Below are 16,088 nucleotides of genomic sequence, written 5' to 3' on the forward strand. Positions count from 1 at the left end.
CAGAAAGCTGCTTTGCTCTGCGTTGAGCGCTTTGTCGATAAATAGCAAACTCTGTTTTATCACTATTTATTTTGAATTTCACTTTTAGTTGATATTAAATTACTTTTCTTTGAATAAAAATTACTATAAATTGTGAGTTTGTATCTAAAAGACGGTGTCGCGCACTTTGTACCAGGACTTTTCAATGGCCTTGTCCAAGGCCCTAAAATATAGGGCCTGTTCCAGCGCCTCCAGTAGAAATTCTTGACTGGAGGCTCTACCAGAGGTTTTACTGGAGGCGCTGGAACGCAATCTGGAGATTTCTGGAGATTGGCATCACATATACCAAAAGAATGACGATTGTTCTCTCTTGAAACACAAAATTTGTTTTCAATTTTACTAAGAAAGATTAACAAAATTATAGCAATGTAATTTTCTTTACATTCAAGTTGTAAATTAATCAGTCAAAAGTCCTTTGTTTACATTCGTGATTGTCACATGTGCGCCATAATTGTAGACCAGAGCCTCCAGAGAAAATTGGACCTCCCAACTCTCTGGAGGCTACTGGAGGTTTCTGGAGCTTTGGCGAGAGCTTTCTGGAGCTTTCTGGAGGCGCTGGAACGCTCTCTGGAGGTTTCTAGAGCTTTCTGGAGCTTTCTGGAGGTTTCTGGAGGCGCTGGAACAGGCCCATAGCCTTGTCAATCACTTGGTCAATCACGTGGGACTGCATGATAGTTCTCTACATACCGTGGATTTGCATTGGACCTACGTTACGCATAGTGAGATTTATTTCAATTTTGCGTTAAAAATTAGGCATTTTTATTTGCGGATGCATGTGCAAGACAAGGCCCTATGTGCAAGACTCAGTGCTCGAGTCTGTGCTTTTTAAATGTAACGGAAGTTGGCACTTAATGTATTGCAATTGCTAGCTTCTCTAGCGAGATAAAAAATTCCTTGCATCAATTGCAATAGCCGTGTTTGCATAGGGAGTGTTGCAAGCTTGTAGCTACGCCTGTGATGTTGCAATAGATACCAATGGTGCTTCACAATTTACAAAATGATGCTTTGTAAATCTTCCAAGAGCACTCCATCGAACTTATCGCAAAATAAATGAGGTAAAGCCTCGTCAAAAATGCTATGTGACCAGGCATAATATAAGAATAGTTAAATTTGACTTTTTGATTTTTTTGTGTTTTGGTAAAATTGTCATTAGTCGCATTTACATAGTATTTTTGATGAGACTCTAGCTCATTCATTCCGTGATAATTTTGAAGCAGTGATCTTTGTATATTTAGAGGGGATAGTTTTGTAAATTGTAAAGCACCATTGGCATCTTTTGCAATCTGACAGGTGAAGCCATAAGCTTGCAACAAATGAGACTACTGTGAACATGAAGCTGCCCTAAATCCATGAACATTTGCCCTAAATCCATGAACAAATAAATGCATGTCAGCAACTGATTTTCCTATGTGCTTAGCATTGCAGTTTGTAATCTATTTGTAATGCACATTTACTCTGTGTATCCAGGGCCACTGGTGTTGAAATATGGCCTTGCACATCCTGGTTGGATGGGCTGCTGGAGGGATGGAGGCATTTGCCCTCTCAATATAAAAAATAGCATTTTGTCTCTTTTCTTTTTTGAGCTAGTGCATTATTGTTAAACTGCTCAGAGTGTTCATGTACTAGTGTTCAAGTAGCTATCAGTGGTTTCAATTGTATTGTTTAAACAGTATTCAGCACAAGTAACATTATCAGTGGTTAAGGTTTCAATGATATTGCTTACCTAAACTGTGGTCATATGTTTCTTTCAGATGAAGAAGTGAAGTTTGTGCAATATCACAATGCACCCTGGTCAGGATTACTATGGTGGACAGAGGATGCCAGGTCCTCCCAGGCCATACTCGGGTCCTCCACCACCAGCCGGGTCACAAATGCTTCCCTTTGGCAGTCCTCCAGAGTACTACCCACCCTCCAGGTCATATCCCCCACCACCGCCGCACCCTGGCCCCTATTACCCTCCTCATCCAATGAACGGACCGCCGCCGGGGGTGCCGGGCGTTCCACCGCCGTATGGGCCGCCTCCCTTTGGCCCTCCACCAGCCTGCGATCCCTACCGGCCCATGTACCCGCCTCCTCGCTGGGGTGCGCCGCCGCCTCCAGGGCCGCCCCCGCCCCCGCCCCCGCCGCCGCCCGGTGAGCGGCCGTCGAGTCGGCAGCAGAGGGAGCCATCTCGGGACGGCCGGGCGTCGGACCAGCCGCCAGGCCCGGAGAGGGACCGCGACCGAACCCGAGACCGAGACCGAGACCGAGACCGAGACCGTGACCAAGACCGAGACCGGGACCGGGACCGGGACCGGGACAGAAACAGAGACAGAGAGCGGGACAGAGACAGAGACAGAGCTCGAGACGGAGAGGGGGAGCGGAGTCGGGACCGGATGGACGGTGGCCGCGACCGGCGCCGGGTGGACGATCGGCGAGGGACCGGCGGGCGGCCGTGGGACCGGCCACAGGACGGCAGGTCGAGCCGATCCGAGTCGTACCGGCGAGATCGCGGCGACGCCGAGCCGCGACGGGAGAGGGACGACCGCGTCAGACGGGAGGACAGCCAGTCGCGCCGGCGGGACGAGGGCCGTCCGCAGCGGGAGAGGGAGCGGGAGCCGCGTCCTCGCCGTGGGGAGGAGGACCGCCGTGACCGGGAGCGCAGTGAGAGCGGCCGCCCGCGGGGCGCCGAGGACCGCAGAGCGGACGGCCGCCGGCGGGACGACCGGTCACCGCCCCTCAAACGGCGCCGCCCCGACGAGGGTCGGCCGGACGGGGAGAGGACGCGCCCCAGGCGCGAGGAGGAGCGCGGAGGACGGCGGCGGGAGGACAACCGCCGGCCGAAGAAGGCGCCGGGAATCGGCAGCCAGCCGCCGACCGACCCCGACCTGCTGCCGGACAGTACCGAGAGAGACAAGTAAGGACCACTAATGGGTAACTGAATGGGATAGGGAACGCAGCAGGGATGGGGAACGCAGTGATAGGTCACGCCGCTAGAAATGCGTCAATTTCTTCACCTCCCGAGTAACTGCCTTCTTGTGTCCCCGTGCGTTCCGTGTAGCTCCCTGCCTTTTTATATCGCCCGTGTCATCCTGTGTGACGACGGTCTGATGATGTCTCCAGGCGATTTGAAGAGGAGGAGCGGCAGCTGCAGGAGAAGCGCGAGATGATCCGAGCGGCGCTGGAGGAGGAGGAGAAGATCTGGACACGCTCCTCGCCGGCCGAGCTCTACTACCAGCGGCAGGCCGAGTGAGTCGCGTACAACGTCCGGCTGCGGACACCGTCAGTCTGCCGTTGATGCCGAGAGGGATGCTGGCTGGCTACTGAAACTCATATGCTGTTGGAGATAGATTGAACACCAAAGCATTTTGATCGTGTTGTCACTGATAGGTCTCGATTTTCCGTTATTAATTATATGTATCGTGTTTTAACGAGTCTTTAAGACTGCTTTCAGGTTTCCCATAAACATAAGCTTCTTCCCACACCTCCAGCATAATTAGTTCACGACAGACTGAGACTGTGTATGTGTGTAAGATCGCTGCATGATCTGCTTAGTGATTATCCCATCACCTGGCCTCCTGCTGACCCGCCCTCCCACCGTTACTACAGAGACGGCCGTGTGACGGAGGCCACGGAGCGGACCCGCGCCCAGTGCGCCGGCTTCCGACACGAGCTGGCCGAGCGGGCCGACCGGGTGCGCGCCGAACTGCCGCCCGTCGAGCTGCCGCCGCTCAGCGCTAAGTGCCACGTCCACAACTGCGGTACGTACTTCGGCGCGCAGTAGCAGTAACGAGGTGTACCTGGGAGTGTTACATCCGTGATTCGTAACATTTCCTCATTTGGCGACATTATTGGGTGGTAGGGGGATTGACTATATCACTGGTAGCAGTTAGCACTGGTCCGGGTATATTGCCTTTGGGTGAACGATCCCGAAGAGGCAAAACATTGACATGACCTCCAGCACCCCTCCCGACCGCCAGGTGGCAGTGAGAGTGACGACAGCTCGTCGAGCGGCTCCGAGAGCGAGGACGAGACTGTGCTGCTCAATGAGGAGCTGGACCGCAAGAGCCGCCACCCGTACCGGCTGCACCCGGAGCTCTGGTACAACGACGCCGGAAAGGTACGGCGTGCGGAGGGCGGATAGCGGGGGGGGGATGTCGGGATAGCTCTGTGTCCATGGGCACGGGATTTCAATGCGAGGAGGCTACTCAATACTCATGGCTATTAAACCAAACACTAAAATTGACTAATGTTGATTAATATTTCTCTGGTTTCAGTTTGATTGTGCATTTTAGCACCGAGCTGTTGAATGGTTTTCATCCGTTCATCACATCCTATCCATCCATAGCTACAGACGCAAATGCGTTTCCAAGCCTAGATGTTAAGTTTTCAAGCATCACTACCCTAACCCAACTCATTTTGCTTCCACTCAGATGAACGTGGGCGACGTGTGCCGGTGCAGCATCAAGTCGCGCCAGGCCGGTATCCGACACAACATCTACGTGGGCGAGGAGCCGGTACCGCGCTGTGACCCGTGGACCAACAACGCCGACAAACTCTTCCACTACCGCGTGCTCATCTGTCCGCCCACCAACTTCCTGGTGAGTGTCGAACCGTTCTCGTCGTGTCAGCTGACATGTGATATCAAACATGACAGGTGATATCACCGACACGGAAATGTGTTGGGAACAGCTTTTGGACCAATTTTGTCCTTGGACCTCGTTGTCCTTGATGCATTCATATTTCTTGCGGACGTCTGGCAGGTTTGCTGACCGGCATTTGTGTTCGTGTGCTGTTTTGTTTAGCTGTTTGTTCTGATTGTGTTTTGTCTCTGCCCCATCCTGACTTGACCTGTCCCGACCATCCATTGCGGCTGTACAGGTTGGTAAACCGACCAGCATCCACCACGACGGTCACGAGTTCATCTTCGAGGGCCTGTCGCTGCTGTCGCACTACAAGCTGACGGAGCTGCCGCCGTGCCACATCATCCGCTTCAACATCGAGTACACGGTGCTGTACGTCGAGGAGAAGCTGCCCGACAACTTTGTGCTGGAGGAGGTCGAGCTCTTCAGTGAGTGCGCTGGGCTGGCTAACAGGGCAGGTTGCGGTAAATGCATCCGATGAGAGGAGACGAAAGGGAAGGATTAACCTCGAGTGACAATAATTTTGTTTTCGATTTGGCACATATCTCACAGTTCAGCGTTTCGTTAGCCTCAACCACTTCCGTTATTAACATTTTATTTGATATGTGTTGACCGCGATATTTTCTTATTGGTACTGGACATTATATACCATGTCAGTCGTCTGTGATCATGCTGTTTATCGATTCGTAGTGTGTCTGCCATCTGGCCTGTCAGCAGTCGCCAGTCGGTACTGCTGTTTCAACCCCTGACCTCCCTGTCTCTCTCCCTCCGCCGACAGAGAGTTTCCTGTACGACAGTCTGCTGGAGATGGCCGACCTGGACCTGTACCCGCACGCCGACAAGGACAAGAGCGGCTGTCCCGTGTTCCACCTGTTCCCCAGATTCGTCAGGGACATCGCAGGTGGGCAGTTAGTAGCTGTAAATACGGCTGGTGAACTGTAACGGTGGCGGACAGGCCAGCGTTAGGCTGATAGATTCCAAACTTTCAACATATAATATGTCGTTTTCAACTAACATACGCGTAGGCTTCAGTGCTTTCTTATGTTTAGGCTCTCTGATCATTATGTAGCGTTTTATTGTTCACTAAGGAGGTGTCAGTGTAAGCAGAAATTATTATTAGTCCTATAATACAGTACCCTTCCGATTTTATTCTCACGATATCGATTTGAAATTGGCGATGAGCTTATTTATATCACATCTCCGCCCCCTCGCCCTGAAGTCTTCTGACACCATCCGCACCTCCCCAGACAACGGGAAGGAGATTCTCTCCCTGAACGAGGTTCTGTCCTACCTGCTGAAGAGCGACGGCCCGCTGGTGGACGAACACGAACTGGCCGAGATCGCCGCCATGGAACAATGGCAGTGGCAGGCGCGAGCCGACCTCGTCAGAGGTGTGGGGAATGGCACTGGGGAGACGGTATAGTGATCTGACGATTGCAGACGGCACTTATTGAAACTGCTTTTCAGCTTCGTATGATTCAACGGTAAAAAATGTTACCTTATAGTTACATACTTTTTTAGGTGTGCGTATGGACTAGAAGAACTTACGCCGCAAAATAGGTCTTCCGCCATGCTTTATCTTACCATGGAAGGCATCAATTCACGGCACACTACTCGTACTCTGTCCTGTAGGGATGCTGGTGACCCACCCGGGCCGTAAGCCGGCCTGTATCCGCCTGGACCAGCTGGACAGAGAGGTACTGCCGGGCGGAGAGAAGCCGGCAGAGGGCGAGCTGCACTTCCCGGAGATCGTCCACTTCGGCATCCGTCCGCCACAGCTCAGCTACGCCGGCAACCCCGAGTGAGTGGCGCGGGGCAGGGGTACTGAGGTGTGGGAGGTGTTTCAGGCTGACCAAATGAATCAGCTTGAGTCGCATTAAGAACGTATGTGGCGTCGTGCTTTTAAAATATAACCTAGCTTCAGCATGTTTGTCCGACTTGTTGAACTAGAAGCGCTCATTAACTGGTATTTCCCCATAAGCTTGTATTCATCCTGAAAAATAAATCACCAAAAGTGTTTGAGTGTCCGAGAGAATGGTCCCTTCCGCCCTCTCCTCAATTACAGTTGTTAACGTCGATCGTCAGTTTGTAAGTTAAGTTCCTTTCCTCGTCACCTCCCCCACCAGGTACCAGAAGGCGTGGCGCGACTACGTCAAGTACCGCCACCTGCTGGCCAACCTGCCCAAGCCGTCGATGGAGGACAAGCGGAAGCTGTCGGTGAAGGAGGACCAGCTGCAGACGCTCCGGCTGCAGGCCAAGCTGAAGCGGGACGTCACCGTCGCCGTCTCCAGCAAGGGCTTCCGCAAGACGGGCCTGATGTCAGACGTGGTGCAGGTGTGTAGAATGGTCACACAGTTGGATGGAGGTATATACGGGAGTCGCAGTGTGGCACGAATACAAGAACAAGTTGAGACTCAAATGTGATGAGTTATGTGACAGTCGCTTAGGACTTCTGCTGCATGTACATTTTCTTGTTTTGATTACGTACTTATTGCCGTGAAACGAGTATGACCACGGACCAGACAGTGCCATTCATGTACATATGTTTGTGTGTTTCAGCACGCGCTGTTCCTGCCGGTGCTGATGTGCCACCTGCGGTTCCACAAGTCGCTGGACATTCTGGAGCAGACCATCGACTACAAGTTCCAGAACCGGTCGCTTCTGCAGCTGGCGCTCACACATCCCAGCTACAGGTGGGGACGAACGGCTGAGAGTGCTGCCTGGCAGGCTCGGGAGGAACAGAGGAGACGATCGGACTGAATGAGCATTTGGTCCTCACACTATACCAGATTCTTATTGTGACAGCTGAGTTCGTCCGGATATAGCATGCAGCACATTCGTCATGTCATTAAAGATACGTCAAGAAGCCCAATACAGTTTGACGTGGGCTCTGAGCGCATCTAGCGCTGTGAAGTGTCCCTGGCATTTGTAGCCCTTCTCTTCAATATGTATCCTGTCGCTTTTCGCACGATCTACCTCTGACGACCCATCCCGTCTGCCGTCAGGGAGAACCACGGGACCAACCCGGACCACTCGCGTAACTCGCTGTCCAACTGCGGTATCCGTCAGCCCGAGTACGGAGACCGGTGCATCAACTACACCGCGTCCAGGAAACGGGGTACGTTCTACGGTCGTTTAACCGAGTGCACAGTCGCTGGGATGGAGTATCAGCTTGGGGGGGACTGTAGGCTGGGTTAAGATGTCGGGATAGGGTGGCGCTGCCATGCTCATGCTGAGCCCTATTGTAACAGAAAGGCATGATCTGATTCTGAATATGTCTTGTCTTTGTCTGTCTTTGTCTTTTACCAGCTCGTTTGATATGCAGTAATGTCCGATGCATTTATGGCCCCTGACCGCCCTGAAGTCGGTGCCTTATTTAGATATTGTTTCAGAGAGTGTTCGGCTAACTCAGCTTGTTCCGATCCCACGCAGGTCTGAACATCCTGATCAACATCATGTCTCAGTTCGGGAAGAAGGAGGCGACAGAGAGTCGGATCACGCACAACGAGCGACTCGAGTTTCTCGGCGACGCCGTGGTCGAGTTCCTCACCTCCATCCACCTGTTCTTCATGTTTCCCGACCTCGAGGAGGGTGGACTGGCCACCTACAGGTGCGTCTGCAGGCCGAATGAGCCGTACCTATTGTAGTCCGTCCATCAGTTAGTGGCTCCAATTACTTGAGTAAATTTGCTTAAGATTATATTACATTTTTGTTTCGATGTACCATACGATTTTTTATTTTGTTGAATGTAACTAGTTGAATGTAATTAGTTCATCGTCCTGCAGTTTCTGGACCTGCGATTATTCATTGTATAAGTCACCACCAGGGCGCCCCCACACTCCGCCTGCACATCCCCTAACCCCACCACCCCATCTCCACAGAGCTGCGATCGTACAGAACCAGCACCTGGCTGTGCTGGCGCGCCACCTGCGTCTGCACGAGTACCTGCTGTACGCGCACGGCTCGGACCTGTGCCACGACCTGGAGCTGCGACACGCCATGGCCAACTGTTTCGAGGCGCTCATGGGAGCGCTGTTCCTGGACGCCGGCATCGAGGTGGCCGATAAGGTATGTGCCAGATGTAGAACAAGACAAAAGGATTTGACAGGAAACTGATTATTCTGAGTTGACAGCATCAACACTAATGACGGATTTACGTTGTTGGTCGGTTGGTACCTTTCTATGATTTTGCTTGGTTTCATTTATAGCAGGAAAGGTTTCACCGGTGCGTTCATGGTATAGTACTGTTTTTTTAAAGGCGTGTTTCAGCATTCAGAAAAATGCGATTCTAAACTATGAGAGTCCTCCCTTTTCCGGGCTTTTTACTTCATGTAAACAAAAGCTTACGTAATACGTATGCCTTATTTAGTTCATATAGGAGTAAAGTGTTATAAAGCCGGTCTTATCCTCTTCGCTGTAAATGACCTCTTAGTAACCCTCCCTTACTCCGCTGCGCCGCCTTCAGGTGTTCTCCCGCACCTTGTACATTGACGACGACCGTCTGCTGAGCATCTGGCAGCACTACCCGCCGCACCCGCTGCAGGAGCAGGAGCCGCAGGGCGACAGGAAGTGGATCGACAAGTTCCCGCGGCTCCAGGTAACGGCCAACGGCTCGCTGAGCCTGGGGAGGGGGCGGGACGCGGAGTGCCACGGTGGACAGGACTGGCCGGTGACCGACCGTGTGGTACGATGATTGGCAAATGAAGATTCGATTTGTCTTTTCATGATAAGTGAATGGTACGTTCAGTTATGCTTGAAACCAACAAAAAGGTGTGTTGGGAAGGTAACTGCGCTGTTGTCTGGCTACTAGCTGAACTTTGTGTTAAATTACCGGACGTTACGAGTACCCCAAGTTTCGGGCTCACGTTTCCGGACTGTGACTGACAATATTATATTACGTTCGCTTGGCTGATGCGTATCCGCCTGAAAACCCCCGACGCTGACCGTCGCTGTCCGCCGCTCTCCGTTTCAGCAAATGCGCGAGTTTGAGAAGCAGGTGGGCGTCGAGTTCATGCACATCCGGCTGCTGGCGCGCTCGTTCACCGACCGCAGCATCGGCTTCAACAACCTGACGCTGGGCTCCAACCAGCGGCTGGAGTTTCTGGGGGATACCGTGCTGCAGCTGATCGCCTCCGAGTACCTGTATCGGCACTTCCCCGAGCACCACGAGGGACACCTCTCGGTAAGTGCACAAAATGTCACCTCTTGGTCAATACAAGGAGTGTTTTGTGGTCTTTGCATTTATGCACGGATGACTTATTTGGCATATCCGGTATATTTAGGGACATCAACTCTGTAGCATGCTCGTTATTCCGTAGCCTAGTAACATTGGCCACTTAATAGCAATTCATGGACTCACCTAAACGTGTCCCTTCCCATCGCCGTCCCCTTGTCTGACTTCGTGCTCCCCTCTGCTGCCCACAGCTGCTGCGCTCCTCGCTGGTCAACAACCGCACCCAGGCGGTGGTGTGCACCGACCTGGGCATGACAAAGTACGCCGCGTACAGCCACCTCAAGTCGGAGATCAAGATGAAGGACAAGGCCGACCTGCTGGAAGCCTTCATCGGCGCACTCTACGTCGACAAGGTGATGAGGGGAGGGATGTGAACGTGCAAGCATGGATGGAGCTGGAACATGTGGGTGTTATTCATTGGAGTTCTTCTGTCCACCCTAAATGGGTGACCTTGCCAGTACCTATATACATAAATAGTCAAACTAAAACTAGCATGCGAAACCAACATCACTGAAACTAACATCAAAATGTTGCGAGCATTTTGAAGCATAAGCCGAAACAAAGCCTCAGCAATGAACGCCACGTAAGATATTTGCCATAGTCACCTCTTGACATAATACTCGTTTGCACACAGCACAATACTGTCCGTCCATCGTGTCTCATTTCGCTGTATCCCGGTGTACCGACAGGGCCTGGAGTTTTGCCGCAAGTTTTGCGAGGTGTGCTTCTTCCCTCGGCTGCAGCTGTTCATCCTGAACCAGGACTGGAACGACCCCAAGTCGAAGCTGCAGCAGTGCTGCCTGACTCTGCGCAACATGGACGGCTCCGAGCCAGACATTCCCGTCTACAAGTGAGTCATGAGGGGATATTTGGTTGGGGAACCATCACATTCTTTGGGCGTATTTTTGTATGGCTATTTCAATTACTATAAAACAGCATGCCAATATCGCAAGGTTAATTGTTTCTGGCCTTCAAAATGAATTAAAATTTGGTTGCTCTTCTGGGGCATTTGATGCCTACTGCTTCTGGAACAGTGGAGCTACACACGTAACTTAGATGCAGACTTGTTCAGCTAATTATTTATGCTTCATGAATGTAGCAGCGGATGGGATACTGATGTCATCCATCGCAGTCCTGCCTCTGGGTTTATCTCCATTCCACCGATTACTGACAGCTGACCTCTGCCGCTCGTCTGCGCCAGGGTGATCGAGTGCATGGGCCCGACCAACACGCGCGTCTACTCGGTGGCCGTCTACTTCCAAGGCCGGCGGCTAGCCAAGGCGTCCGGACACAGCATCCAGATGGCAGAGATGAACGCCGCCACACAGGCACTGGCCAACTGCAAACGTGAGTAACTATCGGCAGACTGTGGGCGCTGGCCAACTGCAAACGTGAGTGCATTGTTTGTACGACACAACTATCGTGCGTGGCGTGGATCGTGAACAGGTTGGACGAGCGGAAGTCAAGATTTCTGCGGAAATCGGATCTGGGGGGGGGGGGGGGGTAGTGATTTCGCTCCTTTTTAACAAACTCCATTTTATAACATTGTATTTAACTGCTTACGTTTTTGACTTTCCAAACTTTTATCATTGCGGAAGTTTTTTCCCGTTCGCCGGCACCCTTCAGTACTCGGTCTTGAATCAGGCTGGGCGGCGTTAATTGCTGCGATCCCCGGTCCAGCCCGCCCTGTTTGCCACCTCCCGCGGTCACCGTCCGTCGTCCCGTCTGGCCGGTTTTTGCCCTCCCCGTCCAGCGCCGGCCGGCGGCCGTGGCCGCGGTCCAGGGTCGCGGCCCCCGTCCCGCCCCGTCAGCACCTCTGTGTGTGTCTGCGGGCTGACTCTGTCTCCGGGCCGGATGGGCCCAGTTACTCCGAGCGTGATCAGCTCAGATTGACCCGTCCCCCGCCGCCCGGCCGCCGGCGGACGCTCAGACAGACATGGGCGGTTTTTGCGAGAGGAGCTGTGTGCGCCCCCCGGCTGTCGCCAGCGCTGACTGTGCGTCTCGTCTGCAGCTGACTGGAGTTTTTGCAGCTAGATGCATAAACAACAATGCTTTTTAGGATCACCACTGCCAGTTTTTGTACAATTTAATTGGGTCTCGCCATTAGTTTTTTTCTGCTTTCCTCCAGATTTCCTAGTATTTGACATGAACTGTTTATCGTCTGGATTCTGACTTGTATCGTGGAGAGATATGCAGTTGTCAGGGCGTCCGCGAGTCATTTCATAATTTTTATGTCACAGTTTCGGGCGGTGCGATTCCATACGATGGGGCGCACCACAATGTTTGCTGCGTCCGTTGTCGCTATCAGCGGGGCCTCTGATGCTCTAACACAGATTCGGGCGATATTCTTCGGCGGATAGGTACGGCGATAGTAACACATGTAAATCTATCGACCTTTTGTGTACCTATTAGCTATTCAAACATAGTTCGTAATCAGATGTAACGTCGCTGTATCGTATTGCGTACGGCACGATCATGTGTGGGTCCTTAATATAACTAGGACACTTAAATTAGCGACACTTCGTCGTTTTGCGTAATCCGATATGGATGTAATAAGAGTTGTTTACCGCCGGTGACACGATTACGTGTTGAGTCCCAAAACCAGGGCGACTTTGTCAGTACTGTTGATCTCTAAATTAACGCTCCATGTCAAAACACGATGTTCATTAGGATGTGATTGTGCAATTGCATCAAATGTCTCCATCTGCCTATGCGATCTAGGGATCCCATTTTCCTCTCGGTGGCAGGTCATTTGTGCAGTCTGCGCCGAGGTATGCAGTATTCACTGCATGACCTGGCAGTGAGACGCTGTTATTAGTCTGAGTATTGTGTAATGACAGAATAAAAAAGGCATAAAAGTTAATGCGGAAATGAAAGCCCAGTTTCAAATCAGGAGCACACCGGAACAGAAGAGCGGTGCACTACTCGCTAGTCGGGTAAAAATCCATGGAGCTCAGCTCGGCATAAAGCTTTGCAGGCTGATTCGTCAGTACAATCGTGCTTTTGCGGAGCCAGACGTAAGCCCGATACCACGTAACGTAATCTGTTGTTTTTTTAACCGAGCATCAGCTGGCCCTCAGTGGTAAAATGTTTCATAATTTTCGCTGTCGGGCGGCGGTCGGTCGGGTATCTGCAGTGGATGTGGTGGGCACGAGCCGCCCGTGTTGTCAGCCGCGGTATTTGCAGAGTGCGGAGTGCGGATTTCGTACTCCTCTACTGCCCCGCCCCGATCTGCTGGGAAGTTATGACGCCACGGGACAAAGGGAGGTGCAAAGGACGAAAGTCTTCAAAGGTGTGGCCTGAAGCGTGGCTTTCCTTCAACAGCGCTTTGGGTCCAGTTTTCTTCTGAGGGCGTAACGGCGGGACATTAGCTCAATCAAAACCCACATCTGAGCCGGACTATGAGTTATGACCGTGCCGAACTATGCTTCTGACACGGATAGCTTCCCGCCGTGCGCTTCCCCCGGCGGGCTCCGGCGTGACACAGTGTGTGGCCGTCCCGTACGGCCGGACGGGACAGAGGCGTTATCGTCCGGCGGGGCGGGGCCGGGGCGCGGCAGACGTGACCGTCAACAATCCGCCACGGACAGATACGGCACGGATAGGTCGATGAAAACACGCCGCTTGAGGAGTTTGGGGCACAAGCAGTATAGCACAGGATAGCTGGTCGGCTCATGGGCCAGGGATTGGGAATCATTTGGTATTTTCCAGAGATCAAGAAAATCGATAATGTTGGAACCCATAATTTGTGTAGCTCATGTAAATACACTGGTTTCAGTGATCTCGTCTGCATATGCTCAGTCTTTTTTTCATGAATGTAACACATCGTGGCAGTGATAACCTAAAGCGTTCTGCTTGTGCAACAACATATTCCGATCGTGTTCTGTCCTTGTTTTCAGACTTGTTCCCGCAGTTGGACCACCAGAACCGTGTGATCGCCAAGAACATCCGCATCCAGACCAAGCGTCTTGAGGAGCAGCAGGCCGGAGACTCGGCCGACCCCCGATCCCAGTCGCGCGGAGAGTCGCGAGGCAGCGACGCCGAAGGCAGGTCACGAGAGTCGCGAGGCTGCGACGCCGAAGGCAGGTCCCGAGAGTCGCGGGGTAGCGATGCCGAAGGCAGGTCCCGAGAGTCGCGAGGTAGCGACGCCGAAGGCAGGTCCCAATCGCGCGGAGAGTCCAGGGCTGGCGACACCGAGAGTAGGTCACAATCGCGCGAGGTTAGAGCGTTCAGTGATGACGTGAGGTCACTACGAAGTGACACGGATGATCAAAAGTCACCCATCCGTGATTCACGGAAGGATGATGACGATTACCCCGAGTCCCCCATTCATGAATCACGAAAAGATTCTGTTGATTCCGGGTCCAACACTCGTTTGTCACGAAAAAACGACACAGTTGATTCTGAGCCCACCCCTCGTGAATCACGTAAAAATGACACGGTTGACACCGAGTCCCCCATTCAAGAATCACGGAAAGACTCTGTTGATTCTGAGTGCCACGCTCGTTTGGCACGGAACAACGACACGGATGATCTGAAATATCTCACCCGTGAATCACGGAAAGACAACACTGTTGATCCTGAGTCTCCAGTTCGTAAATCACGAAAAGGCTTTGTTGTTTCCGAATCACACGCTCGTGATTCACGAAAAGACGACACCGATGATCCCGAGTCCCCCGTTCGTGAGTCCCGAGAGGACGACACCGATGGTACTGTGTCTCTGCCGCGCGATTTACGTGCCAGCTCGGCCAATGCGGACTCGCCGGTGGCGGAGTCGGTGTCCCAGTGCCGTGATGATGCTGACGGTGACAGCACCCAGTTGGGAGACGTTTGCCAGTCCCCAGCTGTCGCTGGGGCGACCACAGAAGACGACGACTCAGCTCCGACATAATGTGCCCTTTGATATTGGTGCTGTGTTCCGAAACCGGCGCATTTGGCTGTTGATACATTCTAGAATTGTATGTGACGTGACAGGCCACAGTTTTGGACGTGCAGCGTTCTGTATCTGAGTATCTGTAGCTGAGTGTCAGTACCTGCATTAGTGTACGTATGCATTTGCATTTTGACGCGTGTGTTCGTGTATGTTTGCGCGCCCGTCTATTGTTGCTATCTTCTCTACCGCCACAATTTCTCCGATGGATGTGAATTGTGGCTAAGAGCTTTCAGTACGTGAGTTGTCACCCCGCCCTATGAAAGATCGCTCTACCCGGTCTATGACTGTGATGGGCCCTTTTGTGAGGGCCAGGTCGTCCCGCCCCGACTGTGAAACTTGCAATCCAATGCGTGTGGTGCCAGTCTTCCCTACTTGACTGACCTGTGCCTCGTGTAAGACCCTGTTGGGTCGTCGGGACCGGATCTCACCATCGTAGGGTTTAGTCACTAGCGGATAGGTGCTCACTACGGGACTGTCCGCCGTTGTTCTGTGATATATTGCCGAGGGGCTCTTGTGACCGGCGATCGCAACTCAACGCTACACACCTTAGTCATTGTAGTTTTCCCGCCTGATTTTCAGCTACGCTTGCTCTTTTTTGTCTTATATTCGGTAACCTGTTTTTCTTGTAATGAATATTGGCTGGTAGGTATAGTTTGATTTTCTTTTTCTTTTTTTTGTATTGCTTTGTCGACTAGGCGTAATATGCCACCGGAAATACCGATGAATTGGTTGGCGTAAAAGTCGAATCTTACTCTGATCAGCACCGTCTGTGCCGATCAGACCGTGCTCTGATCAGAGTATCTGACTGTATCATACTAGCCTTGGTGTTCGTAAATGTATGTTTGGTTGTTATTTTTACAGCCGTGCAATACATACTTCAGTGTGCTAAGTTCTGTTTACTTCCTCTGACAGCTTTCCGGGCTGGAATTCTTGAAGCACTTCTCAGCCGACTACTTACGCTACACCGTAGGCTGGGTGATAACTATGAAGTGACGAATTTTCGACCAGTGCGAGTAACAGCGTCTGTCTATGACATTTATCGAGAATGTCAATAGCAATGACTATCCTGACTGATATAATTGTTTAAGTGCTGTCGACATTGCTGTTCTTCATCTCTAGCCTCTAGTCACGGTGCATATAAATATCCGTGTCTATCTATGTGGTTGGGCAGCGTATCACACGACGATTACGTCAGAACGACAGATCTAAAAACGGTTCTCGCTCGTCATCCCGTGGTCTGTCCGGTGGTGTGAGGCGTTGC

General features: G+C 52.1%; 1 protein-coding gene across 2 annotated transcripts; it reads left to right on the forward strand.

Annotated features, from left to right (window-relative positions):
• The first annotated feature begins 98 nt into the window (after positions 1-98).
• LOC122365562 (ribonuclease 3-like) lies at positions 99-15,716 on the forward strand. Of its 2 annotated transcripts, none has more exons than XM_043336879.1 (21): positions 99-132; positions 1,791-2,935; positions 3,142-3,267; positions 3,628-3,779; positions 3,999-4,138; positions 4,452-4,619; positions 4,900-5,089; positions 5,440-5,562; positions 5,909-6,052; positions 6,294-6,462; positions 6,788-6,995; positions 7,221-7,354; positions 7,667-7,779; positions 8,094-8,271; positions 8,543-8,729; positions 9,127-9,258; positions 9,634-9,843; positions 10,086-10,247; positions 10,584-10,744; positions 11,096-11,241; positions 13,794-15,716. In XM_043336879.1, the coding sequence occupies exons 2-21, from the start codon at positions 1,821-1,823 to the stop codon at positions 14,783-14,785; spliced, it is 4,950 nt and encodes a 1,649-aa protein (XP_043192814.1). In that variant the 5' UTR covers positions 99-132; positions 1,791-1,820; the 3' UTR covers positions 14,786-15,716. The 2 variants fall into 2 exon arrangements, with proteins under 2 accessions (XP_043192814.1, XP_043192823.1); XM_043336888.1 differs by lacking the exon at positions 99-132 and adding an exon at positions 744-758.
• The last annotated feature ends 372 nt before the right edge of the window (positions 15,717-16,088 follow it).

The sequence above is a fragment of the Amphibalanus amphitrite genome, unplaced genomic scaffold, assembly GCF_019059575.1.
Source record: "Amphibalanus amphitrite isolate SeventyFive unplaced genomic scaffold, NRLGWU_Aamphi_draft 000028F_arrow, whole genome shotgun sequence".
In the NCBI taxonomy this organism is placed as follows: Eukaryota; Metazoa; Arthropoda; class Thecostraca; order Balanomorpha; family Balanidae; genus Amphibalanus; species Amphibalanus amphitrite.